At 38.0% G+C, this 17,924-nt stretch overlaps 1 protein-coding gene across 2 annotated transcripts in view; it reads left to right on the top strand.

Annotated features, from left to right (window-relative positions):
* PARD3B (par-3 family cell polarity regulator beta) overlaps window positions 1-17,924 on the top strand; it is a 1,240,289-nt gene that overhangs the window by 581,844 nt on the left and 640,521 nt on the right. For both annotated transcript variants that reach the window (XM_060194068.1, XM_060194070.1), the window contains one exon: window positions 1,436-1,545. In XM_060194068.1, coding sequence (XP_060050051.1) covers window positions 1,436-1,545 — 110 coding nt within the window. The remainder of the gene's footprint in view (window positions 1-1,435; window positions 1,546-17,924) is intronic.

The following is a 17,924-nucleotide window of genomic DNA, read 5'->3' as shown; positions in this document are numbered from 1 at the left end:
AGGAAAGGAGTGGGTAAGGTATAATGTAGTGAAATACCTAATAATAAAAAAGAAATAATGGAATGCATACTTGAATGTTACAGTGCATTTGGCATAGAATTTTGTCTTAGATAATTTGTTAATGTCTTATTTATTATTTACAGAGTTATTATTTTTTCTTATATTTGGTAGGGCAGAGAGGGGTGAGGTAGAAAGAGAGAAAGAAAGAGAGGTATTTGAAACACTGCTTCAATTACTTGTGAAGCTACTCTTGCAGGTAGGGACCAGGGGCTTAAATCTGGGTTCTTGTGCATAGTATTGTGTATACTCAACCAGAGTCTGTGACCCCATGGCCCAATAGTTATTTATTTTTTTGAAACAACTTCTATCTAAGCAAGAATAAAAATTATTAACAAGTCTGGTTTGTAGACAGTACTTAGGTGGGAATACATATAAAAATCAAATTTGTAAACAAAGTCAAAATTAATTCATTTTCTATCACTACTATGAAGAATGTTTCTTTAAACTGCAGTAGCCTGAGAGAATTAGGGAAATATTTTCACAATATTGATAAATGGAAAATTGAATTTTGACAGTTTTCTACTTTTTCCCCAAAAGCATACAGATAAAAAGTTAATTTTTATATGAGAGCAACTTCTAAATGGCTTTTTTTTTTTTTAGCTTTCCTCTATAGTGGCCAATTATATGAAGCAAATTATCTAAGGCCTAATTACAGTCAGAATAGTTAGGCCACTAGCTCTGCTAAGGCTGAATTTCATTTGAACTTTCTAATAGTATGATCTTTATTTCCCCAAATTTAATAACCAAGTCAAATATTTAATAGTGGAAACTTGCATTAAATTAGAAAGGAATTGGGATATATATTTAGACTAACTAACACATTTTTCTTATCAGTTTTATCTACTTTAGGATAAAAATAAGAACATGAAGCCAGTGCCTTTGTGTACTTAAATAGATAGGAATGCTGTGCCCCCAGCAAATAATTTTTTTCATTACATACAATCATTTAAAAAAATTGGGAAGTACCAAATAGCTATATCAAATAGTAATGACTATAGTGTAGCTCTGTGAAGTAGCAAATTACCTTGACTGTGTGAACATTTTCATTTTTCTGCCTTTTTAAAGCATGAAATATATATTTTTAGATAATTTGTAGATTTAAGCTGTCAATTTTGACACACCCTCCTTTTCAACTTGACTCTAGTGGCTTGTTTTTTAATCCAAGTAAAGAAAGAATAGTTGGATGATTCTATAAGTACATGACAAAAGGCCATTAAATGGATTAATTTACAAGCATCCTTAGAAATAGAATGTTTTTGTTTTTTGTTTTTTCATAAAAGCATGTTGTAAACCTTTTTAATTAAGTTACATTGTACCATGCACTCCCTTGCCCTCAGGGCTCTCTTGACCTCTCACCTCTTGTTTTGTTCTACAGGCACACCACTGCTGGTGAGGAGAAGTAGTGACCCAGTATCAAGCCCACCTACTGATGCCCAGCCAAGCCCTTCACACCCCAGTGGCCAGAGTCTGAAACCTGTTATTCCAGTAGGTATCCTACTGTTTGCATTTCTAATGAAAGATCAAAGTGCTTTATCCATAGACTACTGCGATTTTGTAGTCTTCAATAGATTGAGAATTAGAAATCTCTTGAAAGGATGCTTAGTATTATTAGTTATAATAGCTACTATGAACTACTACTACTGCATGATGTTAACTCATCGATAGAGTACTGATTATGTGTTAGCCACCATTTTAGGTGATTAAAATGATCTAAACTTCCACTTCAAGGCAGAAATATATTTTCATCTCCATTTTACATCTGATGAAATCTGGGTATAGAATGGTTTAGCAACGTGTCTAAGGTCCCAGCCAGTAAATACCAGAACCAATGTTTTTTTTTTGTTGTTCACCTTAACTATTTTTTAAATTGAGATATAATTGGTATACAACACTGCTAGTTTCCATTATTCAGCATAATGTTGTGTTCTTCTTTACCTGGGGGGGGGGGGGTTAATGGTTTACAGCCAACAATAAGAAACAGTAGTTGGTAAGTAAGTAACATTTCTCAGTTTTCCATATAACACTCTAATCCCCCACTCCCCCACCCAGGTCCTCCTCCACCATCAAGTTCCAGGATGAACACTGCCCCAGAGTCTTTTACTTTGGTGCAATATATCAACTCCAATCCAAGTTCTGCTTTGAGTTACCCCCTCTGTTCTTATTTTTCAGCTTCTATGAGTGAGATCATCCCATAATCATTCTTCTCTTTCTGGCTTATCTCAGTTAACATGATTCCTTCAAGCTCCATCCAAAATGAGGTAAAGAAAGTGAAGTCACCATTTTTAATAGCTGAGTAGTATTCCATTGTATATATATATACCACAAATTACTCAGCCACTCATCTGTTGTTGGACACCTAAGTTGCTTCCAGGTTTTGGCTATTACAAAGTGTGCTATTTGGCTATTATAAAGTGTTTAGCATTATGTTTTTATGTAGTTTTTTCAATTTCATTATCACTTTACTGAGGAACTATTAATTTATAAGATTATTTTTGTCACAGAGGTAGAATTCCACACTTTTCCATGATAGATGTCATTACATTTCATCTTCCTCCAAATTTTTGTTCAGTTACACAATAGGACTCCAGACCTCCAACCTCCCATTAACACTCCTCCCTTCCCTGGACTGAGCCCTCAGTTCTGCTGAGTTCCACCACAGCTCATAGAAATTCACCCTGTAGTATTAACTCAGGTAGTTTGGTTCCAGATTCCATGCTCTTAATCATCTTGGGTACTGTTGTATTCTCTTTTATCTGTTTGCTGCATAATGTCCGAAGACACAGTTTGTATATTCTGTATGTTTCCAGATGACATTAATGCAGTAATTTCTGAGGTCTTACCAAGGTGAGGTGAATGTTGGTAAAATTTAAAAGTATCAATAAAATGTGTTACTGCTGTTGAGTTCCTAGAACCCAATATTCAGTGAAAGAAAAATAGAATGATATATAATGATAGCCTACTGTATTTATGCTGAAGGATTAAGCTGGAATGGTTTCCTAAAGAGACAGTGTACTCTTTTCATATGACACAGGGAGTTTTCTGCTAATTTGGGGGTTGTTTTAAAGAGTTAAAAATTACTGTTCATCCTTTCACATATTTTGAGAGTCAAATTTTGATTAATAACTACAGGCTATTGTCAAAGTTCTCTCCAATACTGTAAGCCTTATTTAAAAGCTTTGAAAACAAGATCATTTTCCATCCTCCATTTTACCACCTACAAATCTTAAGAAAAAGGGAGCATTCATTGTTTTATGCTATTTCTTTTTTTTTAATATTCTTTTTTTTATATTTATTTTTATTTATTTATTCCCTTTTGTTGCCCTTGTTGTTTTATTGTTGTAGTTATTATTGTTGTTGTCGTTGTTGGATAGGACAGAGAGAAATGGAGAGAGGAGGGGAAGACAGAGAGGGGGAGAGAAAGATAAGACACCTGCAGACCTGCTTCACCGCCTGTGAAGCAACTCCCCTGCAGGTGGGGAGCCGGGGTTCGAACCGGGATCCTTATGCCGGTCCTTGTGCTTTGTGCCACCTGCGCTTAACCCACTGCGCTACAGCCCGACTCCCTGTTTTATGCTATTTCATTGGAGGCGTACTGGGCTACAAAGTGCAGATGTTCACACGTGGGTAAAATTTCTCATCTCTCTGTGATAGGAATTTGCAAAGAGCTCTCCCCTTCAACTCAGGTTCTTTTCCAGATCACGCACCAGGAAGGACTACAGCATCCTCTCCACTCCCTCTCTTCTCAGGTCCCAGTCCTCTGCTTTGGTGCAATATACCCCACCCCCCACCCAGTCCATGTTTTTTGTTTGTTTGTTTGTTTGTTTCCTTTGTCTGTCATTTTTTTCTTAAGTTCCATCTTAAAGCGAGCTTTGACCTCCATTTGACTTCCATTTACCATAATGCCTTCAAGTTCTATCCAAAATGAGGCAAAGGAGATGGCTTTATCATGTTTAACAGATTAGAAGTAATTATACATATCATATACATATACATATATCACAACTTTATTAGCAACTCATATATGACGCAGCACCTTAATTGTTCCCAGGTTTGGGATTTTACAAATTGTCCTGCTTTAAACACAAATGACTATAGAGCTTTTATATAGGTGATTTTGTTCCTTCTGGATAAATAAATCCCCAGGAGAGAAATTGCTGAGTCACATAGTAGCTCCATTTCTAAGTGTCCTAAGAAATCTCCAGACTGTTTCCTACAATGTTTAGGCTAACTTGCATTCCCACAAACAGTAAGTATAGAAGTATTTTCATAGTTTATCTACTTATGAGAGGGAGGAGAGGAGAACAGAGCACCATTCATCTCTATCTTATGGTGGTGCTAGGAACTGAACCTAGGGCCTTACAACCTCAGGCAAGTAAATCTTTTGTATAGTCATTATGCTGTCTCCTCAGTCCCCCATAGTATGATTTATCCCCTCTATTTTTATTACAGGATAATATGCAGAACACTATTGAATATGAAGTTAAAATATGGTTTAAAAGTTATCAATGATGACTAAACTATGTAAAACTGTTTGACAGACCCATACAATTTTTTAGAAAAAAATTTATATTTATTTTCCTTTTTGTTGCCCTTGTTATTTTTTACTGTTGTTGTGGTTATTATGGCTGTTGTTATTGATGTCATCATTGTTGGATAGGACAGAGAGAATTGGAGAGAGGAGGGGAAGACAGACAAGGGGAGAGAAAGACACCTGCAGACCTGCTTCACCACTTGTGAAGCGTTGCAGGTAGGGAGCCAGGGACTCGAACCGGGATCCTTACACCAGTCCTTGTGCTTAGTGCCACGTGCTCTTAACCCAATGTTCTACTGCCCTACACCCAAACCCATAAAATTTACAGTGGATTATGTGTGAAAGACAAGAACATTTACTGGCAAATTCCTTTATATACCAGGTTTCAGGAACTACTTCCCATCACTAAGAACTACCCATATAAAAGATTAATGAGTTACCATCATTTATGTGTGAGGTAGTTGCAGGATGCCAGTTGCTGGTTTAGCCCATATGGAGTTTTGGGGTGTTCTCTAGGACTTACAGGCGATAGGTCTATGTTTAAGATTTGGTAAATGCCATGAAATGGCTGTGCCTCATATCTGGACTGATCCTTGAAAGGCTATGCAAGATGATGTTGGAGCTTGCTTAATGACATGAGTCTACAACACACTTTCTGTACTTTCAGGTGGGAGACAGTGGTATGTCCATCTGTCAATGACCTATTGGTGGATCTGTAGTGATTGTAGTGATTCTGGTTCAATCTCTTAGCAGTCATCTTTGTGTCAGATGTTAGAAAAGCTGTAATAAAAATGGTGGCTGCGCTGACAAGGGGGCATGGTGGATCTAGTGTTGGATTTGATCCAAATATGAGGTCAAGTCAGACCCCTGACATCACATGTGCCAAAGTGATGCTCTAGTCTCCTCTCTCTCTCTCCTTCCCTCCCCCCCTTCCTCCTCTTTCTCCTCTCATAAGTAAATAAATACATTTAAAAACACTGGCTTCATGGATTGAGGAAAATCACCAACTCAGAACAAACTGCAAAAAAAAAAAAAAAGACAGTATAAGGGTGGGGATTGAACTGTTATGTGGAGAACTGGGGAATGTTACACATGTACAAACTACTGTATTTTACTGTCTACTGTAAACCAGTAATCCCCCAATAAAGAAAAAGAAGGAGAAGTATAAGGGATGGAAACATCTTTAGAGAATTCTAAGCTAGTGTGAGATTCATTGAGTATAGCTAGCCTTAACACTTAAAGGTGATAAGAACCAACTTGCATTTGATATAGGGACTCAGTTATCTGCTCCAATAACTAAAATAAAAATTTTCAGTGAAAACACAAAAGGTTACTGAAGAGGTTAAAAGTGCATGTGTACTGAGAGGAGCTCATGAGACTTAGTTTGTCAGGAGGCTGAGTCAAACCCAAGTGATCTATCTGTTCTTTATCTGTGGATATGGGTCTGAAAGCATCTTGGTTCCTTCTCAACTCAACCCCTCTGACTACCAGGGTGCATTTACCAACCTACACAACCCTAGGGATGTGGAACTAGTGATGAAGGGAGCCCTCTACTTGGTTGAAGTTCCTTCAGCTTCTCATGCTGGACAAAGAAGTCACGTCCTTCCACTCAGATTATATCAAAATAGAACACAACAAGAAAGCTAGTACTTTATATTGTCATAGATGATATTCTGAGTTGAAATGCTGACAGTGCATGTTCCAGAGTGGTGCTCTGATTCATTCATTCATTCACTCATTCTTTCTTTCTTTCTATCTGTCTATCACCTACTTTCCTGTCTCTCTTTTTAAAAACATACATTTTATTGACTTTGAGTCTTCATAAACCAGGACTACTGTTTTGTAACTATTATCTGTATTTTAATCTAGCAAACTATTCTTGTTATTCTATATGTACAAACGGTACTTTGATTTTAAAATATGTTCAGCATATCAATAAAGACTTTTAGATCGAAAGTATAATTAAGCTTTTCTAATTCAGCTATTTGTTCTGTACCCAAAAAGTATTTACCAGGCTAAAATTTATCTGTTCCAACTTTTTGCTCACACCAGGCACAGGGCAGGTAAGCAACTGGTTTGAGCATCTACTGTTCAAAGGATATATCCAAAGTTAGTAAATGAACTCATTAACTTGAGTCTCTTTTTACTTAGATGAAAAATTGTGTGTGTGTGTGTGTGTGTGTGTGTGTGTGTGTGTGCGCGCTACTGTGCTGGTTAAACCTGCGTGTCTCAGTAACAGACACTGATCATCTGTGACTGTTGAGAACTAGAAATGTATGTTAAGTGTAATATGCACATTGGATTTCAAATATTGAAATATGAAAAAAGTAACTGCCATTAATAATTATATGCTGAGTGCATATTAGAACGATATGACATTTGATATATTGGATGGGATAAAATACATTGTTTGCAAAGTTATATTCATTTATTTCTTTTCAGGTTTTTAAAAAGTCATGGCTAATAAAATGATTAAAAGTCCATCTGTGGTTCCTATTCTGTTTCTACTGGACACAATAGCACTAGACTGAAGTAAAATTGGACATAGCATTAATGAAATGGTTTAAGTCTCTTGGGAAAACTTCTTTGAGTTGTACATCATCTCTGGAGTAACAGAATGATTAGGTTTGCCTGGGGCCTTCTAGTTCATGCCTGTTCTCCTGGCATAATTACTAATAGTGTCCTAACTAACTCTCAGAGGTAACCACGTATGGATGATAGATTACATGGTTCCCTACATACAGCTCTATAGTCACTTTTATTGTTTACTCAGTGATAAGAGGAAACACCTCTCATGGAAACTATTGGAGCTTAATAAGCACCACTCCTATGTGGAGCACACAGGAGAGATGCTTCTGTGGGTCAAGAACCTGAGCCTTGAGCTGGAGACTATGAATTCTTTCCCATCTCAGATCCCATAATTCTTTATGATGCTCTTTGCACATTTTCAACTGCACCATCTTTGATTCCTGTTATTTAATAAGGGATGATGAATAGAGGAAGGGTGTGATAATATAGCCATGTAACAACCAGTATGAAAAATAATTGCTTAAAAGCTCTATTCAATTTCATTTCATTTCAATATCCAAAGGAAAAACCAATCAGAATTTCCATTTCTGAAACAGAACGTTAACATGCAAGTAATTCACAGATGGCAGAGCCCCAAGTGGGTTATGTTCAATCATTCCCCAGAAATGAAACTTACTTATAACCCACAGCATAAAAAAGCTATAAGGATGAATATTTGACACATTTGATTATGTTGAAATATTACCTCTAAAACCACAGTTGATGACTGTTATTTTTACTTGCACTTCATTAGGCTTACTATATACGGAAGAGTTTTCTTTGATGCCTGCTGTTTGTTTTTGAAAAAAGTTTGAAAAGTTGCACTTGTTATCTGGCTGGCATTACAAATTGGTTATTTTTAAAACAGTTTAAATTAGAAAAATCAGGGGCCAGGCAGTGGCACACCTACCTGGCTAAATGCACATAGTACTAAGCGCAAGGATCCAGGTTCCAGGGAGGACCTTTCACAAGTGGTGAAGCAGATCTGCAAGTGTCTATCTGTCTCTCTCCCTCTCTGTCTTCCCCTTCTCTCTCAATTTCTCTCTGTCTATCCAATAAAATGCAGGATATGGCCTCCAGGAGTAGCGGATTCATAGTGCTGGCACTAAGCCCTAGAGGTAACCCTGGAGGCAAAATAAGTGAATAAATAAAATTAGAAAAATCAGGTTCTCTGCAAGCTTCAATATTCTATATATTTTGAAAATTCACCAAATCTCAGAAGCAAGAGTAACATCAGGTTAACATCTGCCTCCTTTCTTCTTCTTTTCATAATATGATCCAGTTAATTAGAATGTTACAAGTATTAGTATGCAAATAATGATTGCCTTCCTGGCAGTAGAAAACTCAATCCAACTGACTGCTTTTGAATGAAAGCAAGAGAATCCTGGGGGTGAGGTATTGCTGTGAAGGTCTGTTTATGGGAAGTGTTGTCTGAGTTCCCTTGATTTTTAACCTGGTGTCCTTGACTTTAGGGCTTACCATAAAACTGGGTTCTTAAAATTGATGTTTCTGAATTGGTGAGTGGAAGAGAACTCTGAAACAGATGTGATTTTCTTTTTCTTAATATCCGGTTAATGACTATGGGTGTTTTGAGTTTTAATGGCTGTTTGTAGTTTTACATGTGACACCCCCCCCCCCAAAGCAAAATGATCCTGCAGGGCGAGTAAATTAAAAAGTGAATTCCTGAAAGTTATAATGCCGGGGTTGTTCTTTTGGTTAGTAAGTGACTTTGTTCTCAAACCATAACTTGTCTTACCTCACCAAAAACAAATTAAGAAAATATTGGTCTGTAATTTAAAATTCCATGTCTATAATATTCACATATTATATTTTAAAAATATATAACCTGGTAGGATTTGCAATTATTAAACTAGAAGACTATGCATAGATTTCTGAGGGCTTGTTAGCTCTCTGAAGTTTTATACCTTGGTGTAGTGTGTGTGTGTGTGTGTGTGTGTGTGTGTCTGTGTGTGCATGTATTTCATGGCAACTCTATCACCCTTACCAAATTTAATAAGAAGAAACAATGATTAAAAGTCATTTGTTGGAGTTAGGTCAGCAAAATAGCTCACTTTGGTAGTATACTGCTTTGCCATTACTGTGATCCAGGGTCAAGCCCAACCCCCAACTGTATTGAAGGACATGTCAGTGTTGTGGTTTCTCGGTCTCTTTTGCCCTCTCTACTTCTCTCTCTCTCTCTCTCTATATATATATATATATATGTAAAAAAACTCTTTTTTTCTTTTACTTTTTAGGACTGGGGAGACAGCATAGTGTTTCTGCAAAAGAATTTCATGCCTAAGGCTCTGAGCTCCCAGATTTCTTTTTTTAATTTTTTTATATTTATATATTTATTTTCCCTTTTGTTGCCCTTGTTTGACATTGTTGTGGTTATTATTATTGTTATTGATGTTGTTGTTGGATAGGACAGAGGGAAATGGAGAGAGGAGGGGAAGACAGAGAGGAGGAGAGAAAGACAGACACCTGCAGACCTGCTTCACAGCTTGTGAAGTGACTCCCCTGCAGGTGGGGAGCCGGGGGTGGAACCAGGATCCTTATGCCGGTCCTTGTGCTTTGTGCCAAGGTTCCTCAAGCTGGTCCTAGGGCTTAAACCGCTGCACCACCGCCCGACTCCCCCAGGTTTAATTCTTAACACAATCATAAGCAACATTGCTATGGTCTCTCTCTCTCTCTCTCCCTTCCCTCTCTCTCCCTCTCTTTACACACACACACATATATATCCCTCTGTCTCTCTGAAATAAATAGAATAACTTTTGTTTGCCACCAGGGTTATTGCTGGGACTTGGTGAATTGGTGCATGCATGATGAATCTGTCACTCCAGGCAGCTTCTTTTCCCTTTTCTTTATTTGTTAGGACAGAGAGAAATTGAGAAGGGGGCGTGGGGGAGACCAACCTGCAGTGCTTGTTTCAGTATTTTATTTTATTTTTATTTATAAAAAAGGAAACACTGACAAAAAACATAGGATAAGAGGGTTACAACTCCACACAGTTCCCATCATCAGAACTCCATATCCCATCCCCTCCCTTGATAGCTTTCCTATTCTTTATCCCTCTGGGAATATGGACCCAGGGTCATTATGGAATACAGAAGGTGGAAGATCTGGCTTCTGTAATTGCTTCCCTGCTGAACATAGGTGCTGACAAGTCGATCCATACTCCCAGCCTGTCTCTCTCTTTTCCTAGTGGGGCAGAGCTCTGGGGAAGTCGAGCTCCAGGACACATTGGTGGGGTCATCTGTCCAGGTAAGTCTGGTTGGCATCATGGTAGCATCTGGAACCTTGTAGCTAAAAAAAAAGAGTTAACATATAAATCCAAAGAAATAGTTGACTAGTCATGAACCTAAAAGCTAGAATAGTTCAGATAAAGAGTTGTTGGTCTCTGTTTTGTAGATAATTATTAGTCTTATTTTAGTTATATATATTCCAAAGGGCCCATGACTGTACTAGTTTTTTTTTTTTTTTTTTTCTCCTGAACCAGACATCTGATATGTAGGTGGATCCAAGTTATTGTTTGGGCTTGCTTCAGTATTTGTGAAGCTTTCCCCCTCCAGGTGGAAAGTGGGGTATCGAACCAGAATCTTTCCATTTATGTATGTATGTGTGTGTGCTTAATTAACCAGGTTAACCACTGTCTGGCCCCCATACAATAACAATTTTAAGATGATTTATTAAAAAGGCATTTGTGGGAGTCGGGTGGTAGCACAACAGGTTAAGCGCATGTGGCACAAAGCGCAAGGACCAGTGTATAAGGATGCCAGTTGGAGCCCCCAGCTCCCCACCTGCAGGGGAGTAGCTTCACAAGCAGTGAAGCAGGTCTGCAGGTGTCTATCTCTCCCTTTCTCTGTCTTCCCTTCCTCTCTCCACTTCTGTCTGTCCTATCCAACAACAACGATACCAATAACTACAACAATAAAACAACAAGGGCAACAAAAGGGAATAAATAAATAAATAGTTTAAAAAATTTAAAAAAAAAAAGGTATTTGTGTTTGTAGTTTGGAATAAAATAGTGTGGAGAAACCACCACTTCACAGAGCATGCTGATGAGATTAAGATATAAAGTAAAATGTGTGGCAAACGCTAGAAGAAGAAGAAGAAGAAGTAGAATGTGCCACCATGCCCCAATATGCATTCCTTAAAGTGATTTCATCATCTGATCACCAATACATTTCATGTCAACTCAGGATGTTAATATAAACCCACCTCTCCCTCTTTGTTTCTATCTGAATGAAAAATCTGACCCAGGAGTGCTGAAATCTCACATGTACCCTCCAAAAAAGATGAACCTTGTATTTTTTTTATTTCTCCATTGAGAGACAAATAACTCTCTAGCCAATAGCAGCACAAGTTTTTAGCAACAGTAAGATAGGGTAAAAGATGCAGACCAGTTGTGAGAATAAACTGCCAGGTAGTGTTTCTCTTGGTCCTGTATATTCACTGGTGAAGGTGAAAATGTAGTGGTGAGTCTTTGGAGTTTTAAATATCAGTAAACAGTTGCAGGTAGGTGTTTGTTTGTTTAATTAATTTTTTACCAGAGCACTGCTCAACTCTGGTTTATGACGGTGTGGGGGACTGAACCTGGGACTTTGGAGCCTAAGGCATGGGAATCACTTTGCATAATTGTTATGCTATCTACCCCCTCACAACAGGTAGCTTCTAATGAGAGAAAACATTCCCAATAGTGCTGGGGAGATAGCATAGTGTTTATGCATAAAGACATTCATGTCTGAGACCCTGAGGTCCTAGGTTCAATTGTAGGCACCACCATAAACCTGAATTCAAGACTGCTTTGGTTTTAAAAAAAATGCATACATTTATTTTATCCCTTGCTTATAATATGATAGTATCAACAAGGAAGTACTGGTTTGAGAAAGTTTCTCTTGTATGCTACATATTTTGATGTTAGTGTGGATGTTGTATTTGGATTAAGTATTTTCAAACCCATGACAGAAATCATTGGGCTATTTCATAGTTTTGGGATTTAAAATTAAAATAATGCTACCGCGGATGTATCAGAGAACTTTTGTTTGTGAGTTGCTATTAAAACACAATATCAAAGTTCAGCAAAGATTTCAAAAGACCAAGTCATACTTTTCTATCCATCAGAAATATAATTAAGTAGCCATAGAAATATTTTAACAAAATAATTGCTCTAGGCACTTAAGTCAGTTGGAAGGAAAACTCTATCCAGTGTCTTTCAGTGAGGAGAGATATACATATACTGAAAAAGTAAAAGGGAGGGAAAAACAGCATGTTTTATATAATCACATTATTTAGAGATACCGAAACCTACAAGGTTTCTCTCTACTCCCCCTCCTGACACAGTGATTTAATAATAGTCCTGGTGTTTGTAACTCCAGCTGTTCACGCTGTGTGCTGATAAGACCAGAGCTTGGAGACACATTGCAAAGATGGTTTTCACATGGCTTTGTTTTTAAGAGATAAAGCTGCCATCCAGTATTTCATGGGGCCAATTGTTTACTTAGTTTGGCAAGTTTAGGCAGCTTAATTTCTGAAGCCGTTATGTTTGTAAGACTAGAGTAGTTCAGGTGGAGAAATTCCAGAAACGCAAGTCTGCAGAATATATATATATTTCCCGATAAATCTTGCAGAAATTGATGAAACAAAATAGGTTTGCCTGACTGCCTTTTACCTTGACTAGTCAGGGAACCTGGAGAATGTAGAAGTGTGCTAGCCCATCCCCACCCTGATTCTTCTTGGGTATACAGTTCACACTGAAAATCTAAAAGAAAGCTTTCTTACTATGCAAAGGTCAGTTTTAAATGCTAAAAGCAATCATGACATGTAGCCTTTGACTGTCTTGACTGATCAGCACATAATGTAAATTGAATGGTTTTTGCTTTCATGTCAACATAAATTGACTAATTCCTTAGATGTCCACGCACTCTGCTGTAAACCATCTGGAAAACATAAAACATGGTCCCTGTCCTCAGGAAACTTACTGCCTACTTATGCAGACCAGATTCAAAGCACTTGGACAAGCCTAGTGATCTGTATCCCTTGGTCAAATAATAAATATATGTTTTTTAAAACCCAAAATTCATGTCCTCGCCTTTAATCTGCATTATCTGCTGAACCTGCAGAGGAGTTGTCACATGCTATGTCTCTACAAGCTCTTTTCTCACACAAAAATACATCTTCTTGTGTACTTGTCTTATTTTTCAATTGTAGTCATGTTCATATTCAAGCTCCCTGGGATTAATGCCTAACATATAGGACTGTGTTTTTAAAACAAGGTATGTTCAGTGGGGAAGCAATTACAGAAGCCAGACCTTCCACCTTCTGCATCCCATAATGACCCTGGGTCCATACTCCCAGAGGGATAGAGAATAGGAAAACTACCAGAGGAGGGGATGGGATATGGAGTTCTGGTGGTGGAAATTGTATGGAATTGTACTCCTCTTATCCTATGGTTTTTGTCAGTGTTTCCTTTTTATAAATAAAAATAAAAAACATGAGTAAGAGGAATTCAACAACTTTTAACTCATTTTGTAAGACAGGTGTGTGCATTTTATAGAGATATATGTAAATGTATTTAAACATAATATGTAAATATATATGCATATATATGCCAAATATACACAAGGTGGACATAGACACACATGCACACCTGTGTTCTTTAGAGTAGATCTGGCTAGAGTGCATTTAAACCATTTTACTTTAAAGTGAAAATTCAGGTGGTCCAGGAGGTGGTACAGTAGATAAAGCACTGGGCTCTCAAGCATGAGGTCCTGACTTCAGTCCCTGGCAGCACATGTACCAGAGTGATGTCTGGTTCTTTCTCTCTTTCCTCCTGCCTTTCTAATAAATAAAATCTTTAAAAAAAAAAAAAAAGGAGGAATAGACTGTGTCTTCTATATATTATGTTCTTCTAAAATTACTTAGTTATGTTATGGGTATTTAGTGACACAAAAAGGGAAAACAAACAAACAAAAAACAATGAAAATTCACCTGGAGAAGAAGCAAGGCAATTGGTATTGCGAAGAAAATAGCTTTTGTTGTTGTTGTTTGTTCATAACTTTGAACATCCTGTAATTCTGTACTTTTTAGAAATCTCTTCTAATGGGGAATTTTTTTTCTTTTTCTCACAACTCAAACTTTTGAAGTACATGTTTCTTTTTCTTGTAAACTCCCACCATAGAAAGACACTGTACAGACCTTAGGGAAACTTTTTTTTTTTCCTTTGAGAAGAGGGTGGCCCATTTCTTAATGGATCTGTACTTTAAAATATAATTCTGATCTAGATGAATCAGATTTTAAAAGCAGCTACTGTGTGTTTCGTGCTTATGGAAACACACAGTGTTCTTGCAAGCAGCATGTGAGCTTGTCACCACACAGCTTTTGATGTTTGATTAGATGATCATAGAGACATCTGGACTGAGTTAGTTTTGAAGTGCCTGGTGTGAGACAGTGGAGAATCTAAAGCCTCCTAACAGACTTGAACCAGTAAAAAACACAGCTACCTTCAGCAAGCCTTCTAAACTTGCAACTGACTGATGATTTTCAGACTGAATAATAACCCTGATATTTTCCAACTGACTTTCTAGCATCTTTTCCCTATGAAACACAAATCCTACATGTCACCAAAACAAACAAAAAAACTAAACTAAACTAAATGCCCAATAATTTAAAAATCACAAAATGTTACCCCCACAAAAGAAGTTGGATTTTTAAGTGTCATAAGTCAAAATTATGCTAGCTTAAGACATTGTATTTTATTTTTTAAATAGTTTTATTTACAAAATGAAAATATTGACAAGACCATTGGGTAAGACAGGTACAACACCACACAGTTCCCACCACCAGAACTCCGTATCCTATCCCTTCCCCTGAAAGCTTTCTTATTCTTTTTTTTTAAAAAAAAATATTTATTTATTCCCTTTTGTTGTCCTTGTTGTTTTATTGTTGTAGTTATTGTTGTTGATTGTTGTCATTGTTGGATAGGACAGAGAGAAATGGAGAGAGGAGGGGAAGACAGAGAGGGGGAGAGAAAGACAGACACCTGCAGACCTGCTTCACCACCTGTGAAGTGACTCCCCTGCAGATGGGGAGCCAGGGGCTGGAACCGGGATCTTTATGCTGGTCCTTGCGCTTTGCGCCATGTGCACTTAATCCGCTGCACTACCGCCTGACTCCCAGCTTTCCTGTTCTTTATTCCTCTTGAAGTATAGACCCAGGATCATTATGGGGTGCAGAAGGTTGAAGGTCTGGCTTCTGTAATTGCTTCCCCACTGAACATGAGCATTGACGCTTCAATATATGCTCCCAGCCTGTCTCTCTCTTTTGCTAGTGGAGCAGGGCTCTGGAGAGATAGGGCACATTGGTGGGGTCGTCTGCCCAGGGAAGGCAGGCTGGCATCATAGTAGCATCTGGAACCTGGTGGATGAAAAAGAGTTAAGATTTAAAGCAGAACAAATTGTTGACTAATCATGAACCTAAGGACAGGAATATTGCAGATGAAGATTTGGGGGTCTCCAGCTAGTAGGTCTATTTTAGGTATATTCCAAGGGACCCATGACTTTACTAGTCTTTGCCTGAGTCTGACAGCTAGCATGCAGGTGGACCCAGGGTATTGTCTGGGGAGATGGTATCATAGTTGGAAAAAGGACTAGAAAGCTGCATCAGGGAAGAGAGTAGCTCTCAAATATGGGAAAGGTATATAAATTTTGTCAACTGTGCAACTTATCAATTTGATCTGGAGTTTATAGTCAGTACAGGAGTCTATGTAACCTCTGCATCCCTGTAGGTCTGAGCTCACATTCAGTGCTCATGGCTAGGAACATTGTAGACTGCACTCATTTCAGGACCCGTCTTCCTCAAATGGTGAAGTATGTTGCCCAACCTCCTTTCAGAGAATGGAACATGGTCCCTACCATTGTTGATCCACATTGAGGGCAAGATATTATAGGGGCCCACAAAGTAGTCCATTATGTTGTTCCTGATGGAGATGACCAGTGCAGAGAAGAGAGGATCTGTTAGAAGTCTAGGCCCATCAAGGACATTGTATTTTCTTCCTTATTTTGTTCTTTTTTTATTTTATTTTATTTTTACTTTTTTTAATTTTTATTTTTAATAATTTATTTCTTTATTGGGGAATTAATGTTTTACATTCAACAGTAAATACAATAGTTTGTACATGCATAACATTCTCCAGATTCCCATTTAACAATATAACCCCCACTATGTCATTCATCATCTTTCATGGACCTGTATTCTCCCCACCCACCCACACACACCACCCCCCAGAGTCTTTTACTTTGGTGCAATACACCAATTCCATTTCAGGTTCTACTTGTGTTTTCTTTTCTAATCTTGTTTTTCAACTTTGGCCTGAGAGTGAGATCATCCCATATTCATCCTTCTGTTTCTGACTTATTTCACTCAACATGATTTTTTCTTTTCTTTCTTTCTTTCTTTATTTTATTTTATTTATTCCCTTTTGTTGCCCTTGTTGTTTTATTGTTGTAGTTATTATTGATGTCATTGTTGTTGGATAGGACAGAGAGAAATGGAGAGAGGAGGGGAAGACAGAGAGGGGGAGAGAAAGACAGACACCTGCAGACCTGCTTCATTGCCTGTGAAGGGACCTGCCTGCAGGTGGGGAGCCGGTGGCTCGAACCGGGATCCTGATGCCGGTCCTTGAGCTTAGCGCCACCTGCGCTTAACCCGCTGCGCTACAGCCCGACTCCCTCAACATGATTTTTTCAAGGTCCATCCAAGATTGGCTGAAAATGGTGAAGTCACCATTTTTTACAGCTGAGTAGTATTCCATTGTGTATATATACCACAACTTGCTCAGCCACTCATCTGTTGTTGGACACCTGGGTTGCTTCCAGGTTTTGGCTATTACAAATTGTGCTGCCAAGAACATATGTGTACACAGATCTTTTTGGATGGATGTGTTGGGTTCCTTAGGATATATCCCCAGGAGAGGAATTGCAGGGTCATAAGGTAGGTCCATTTCTAGCCTTCTGAGAGTTCTCCAGACTGTTCTCCATAGAGGTTGGACCAATTGACATTCCCACCAGCAGTGCAGGAGGGTTCCTTTGACCCCACACCCTCTCCAGCATTTGCTGCTGTTACCTTTTCTGATGTATGACATTCTCACAGGAGTGAAGTGATATCTCATTGTTGTCTTGATTTGCATTTCTCTGACAATCAGAGACTTGGAGCATTTTTTCATGTGTTTCTCAGCTTTTTGGATCTCTTCTGTGGTGAATATTCTGTCCAAGTCCTCTCCCCATTTTTGGATGGGGTTATTTGTTGTCTTGTTGTTGAGTCTGGCAAGCTCTTTATATATGTTGGTTATTAAACTCTTATCTGATATATGGCATGTAAAGATCTTCTCCCATTCTGTGAGGGGTCTCTTGGTTTGGGTAGTGGTTTCTTTTGCTGGGAAGAAGCTTTTTAATTTGATGTAGTCCCATAGGTTTATGCTTGCTTTAGTCTTCTTTGTAATTGGATTCGTTTCATTGAAAATGTCTTTAAAATTTATGCGGAAAAAAGTTCTGCCAATATTTTCCTCTAAGTATTTGATAGTGTGTGGTCTAACATCCAAGTCCTTGATCCACTTGGAATTGACTTTTGTATTTGATGAAATACAGTGATTCAGTTTCATTCTTCTGCATGTTTCAACCCATTGTTTCCAACACCATTTGTTGAAGAGACTCTGCTTTCCCCATGTAATAGTCTGGGCTCCTTTGTCAAAGATTAGATGTCCATAGGT

This window comes from Erinaceus europaeus, chromosome 7, assembly GCF_950295315.1.
Source record: "Erinaceus europaeus chromosome 7, mEriEur2.1, whole genome shotgun sequence".
Taxonomy (NCBI): Eukaryota; Metazoa; Chordata; class Mammalia; order Eulipotyphla; family Erinaceidae; genus Erinaceus; species Erinaceus europaeus.
Note: the sequence above shows the minus strand (reverse complement) of the source record. Positions and strands in the feature narration are given on the sequence as shown.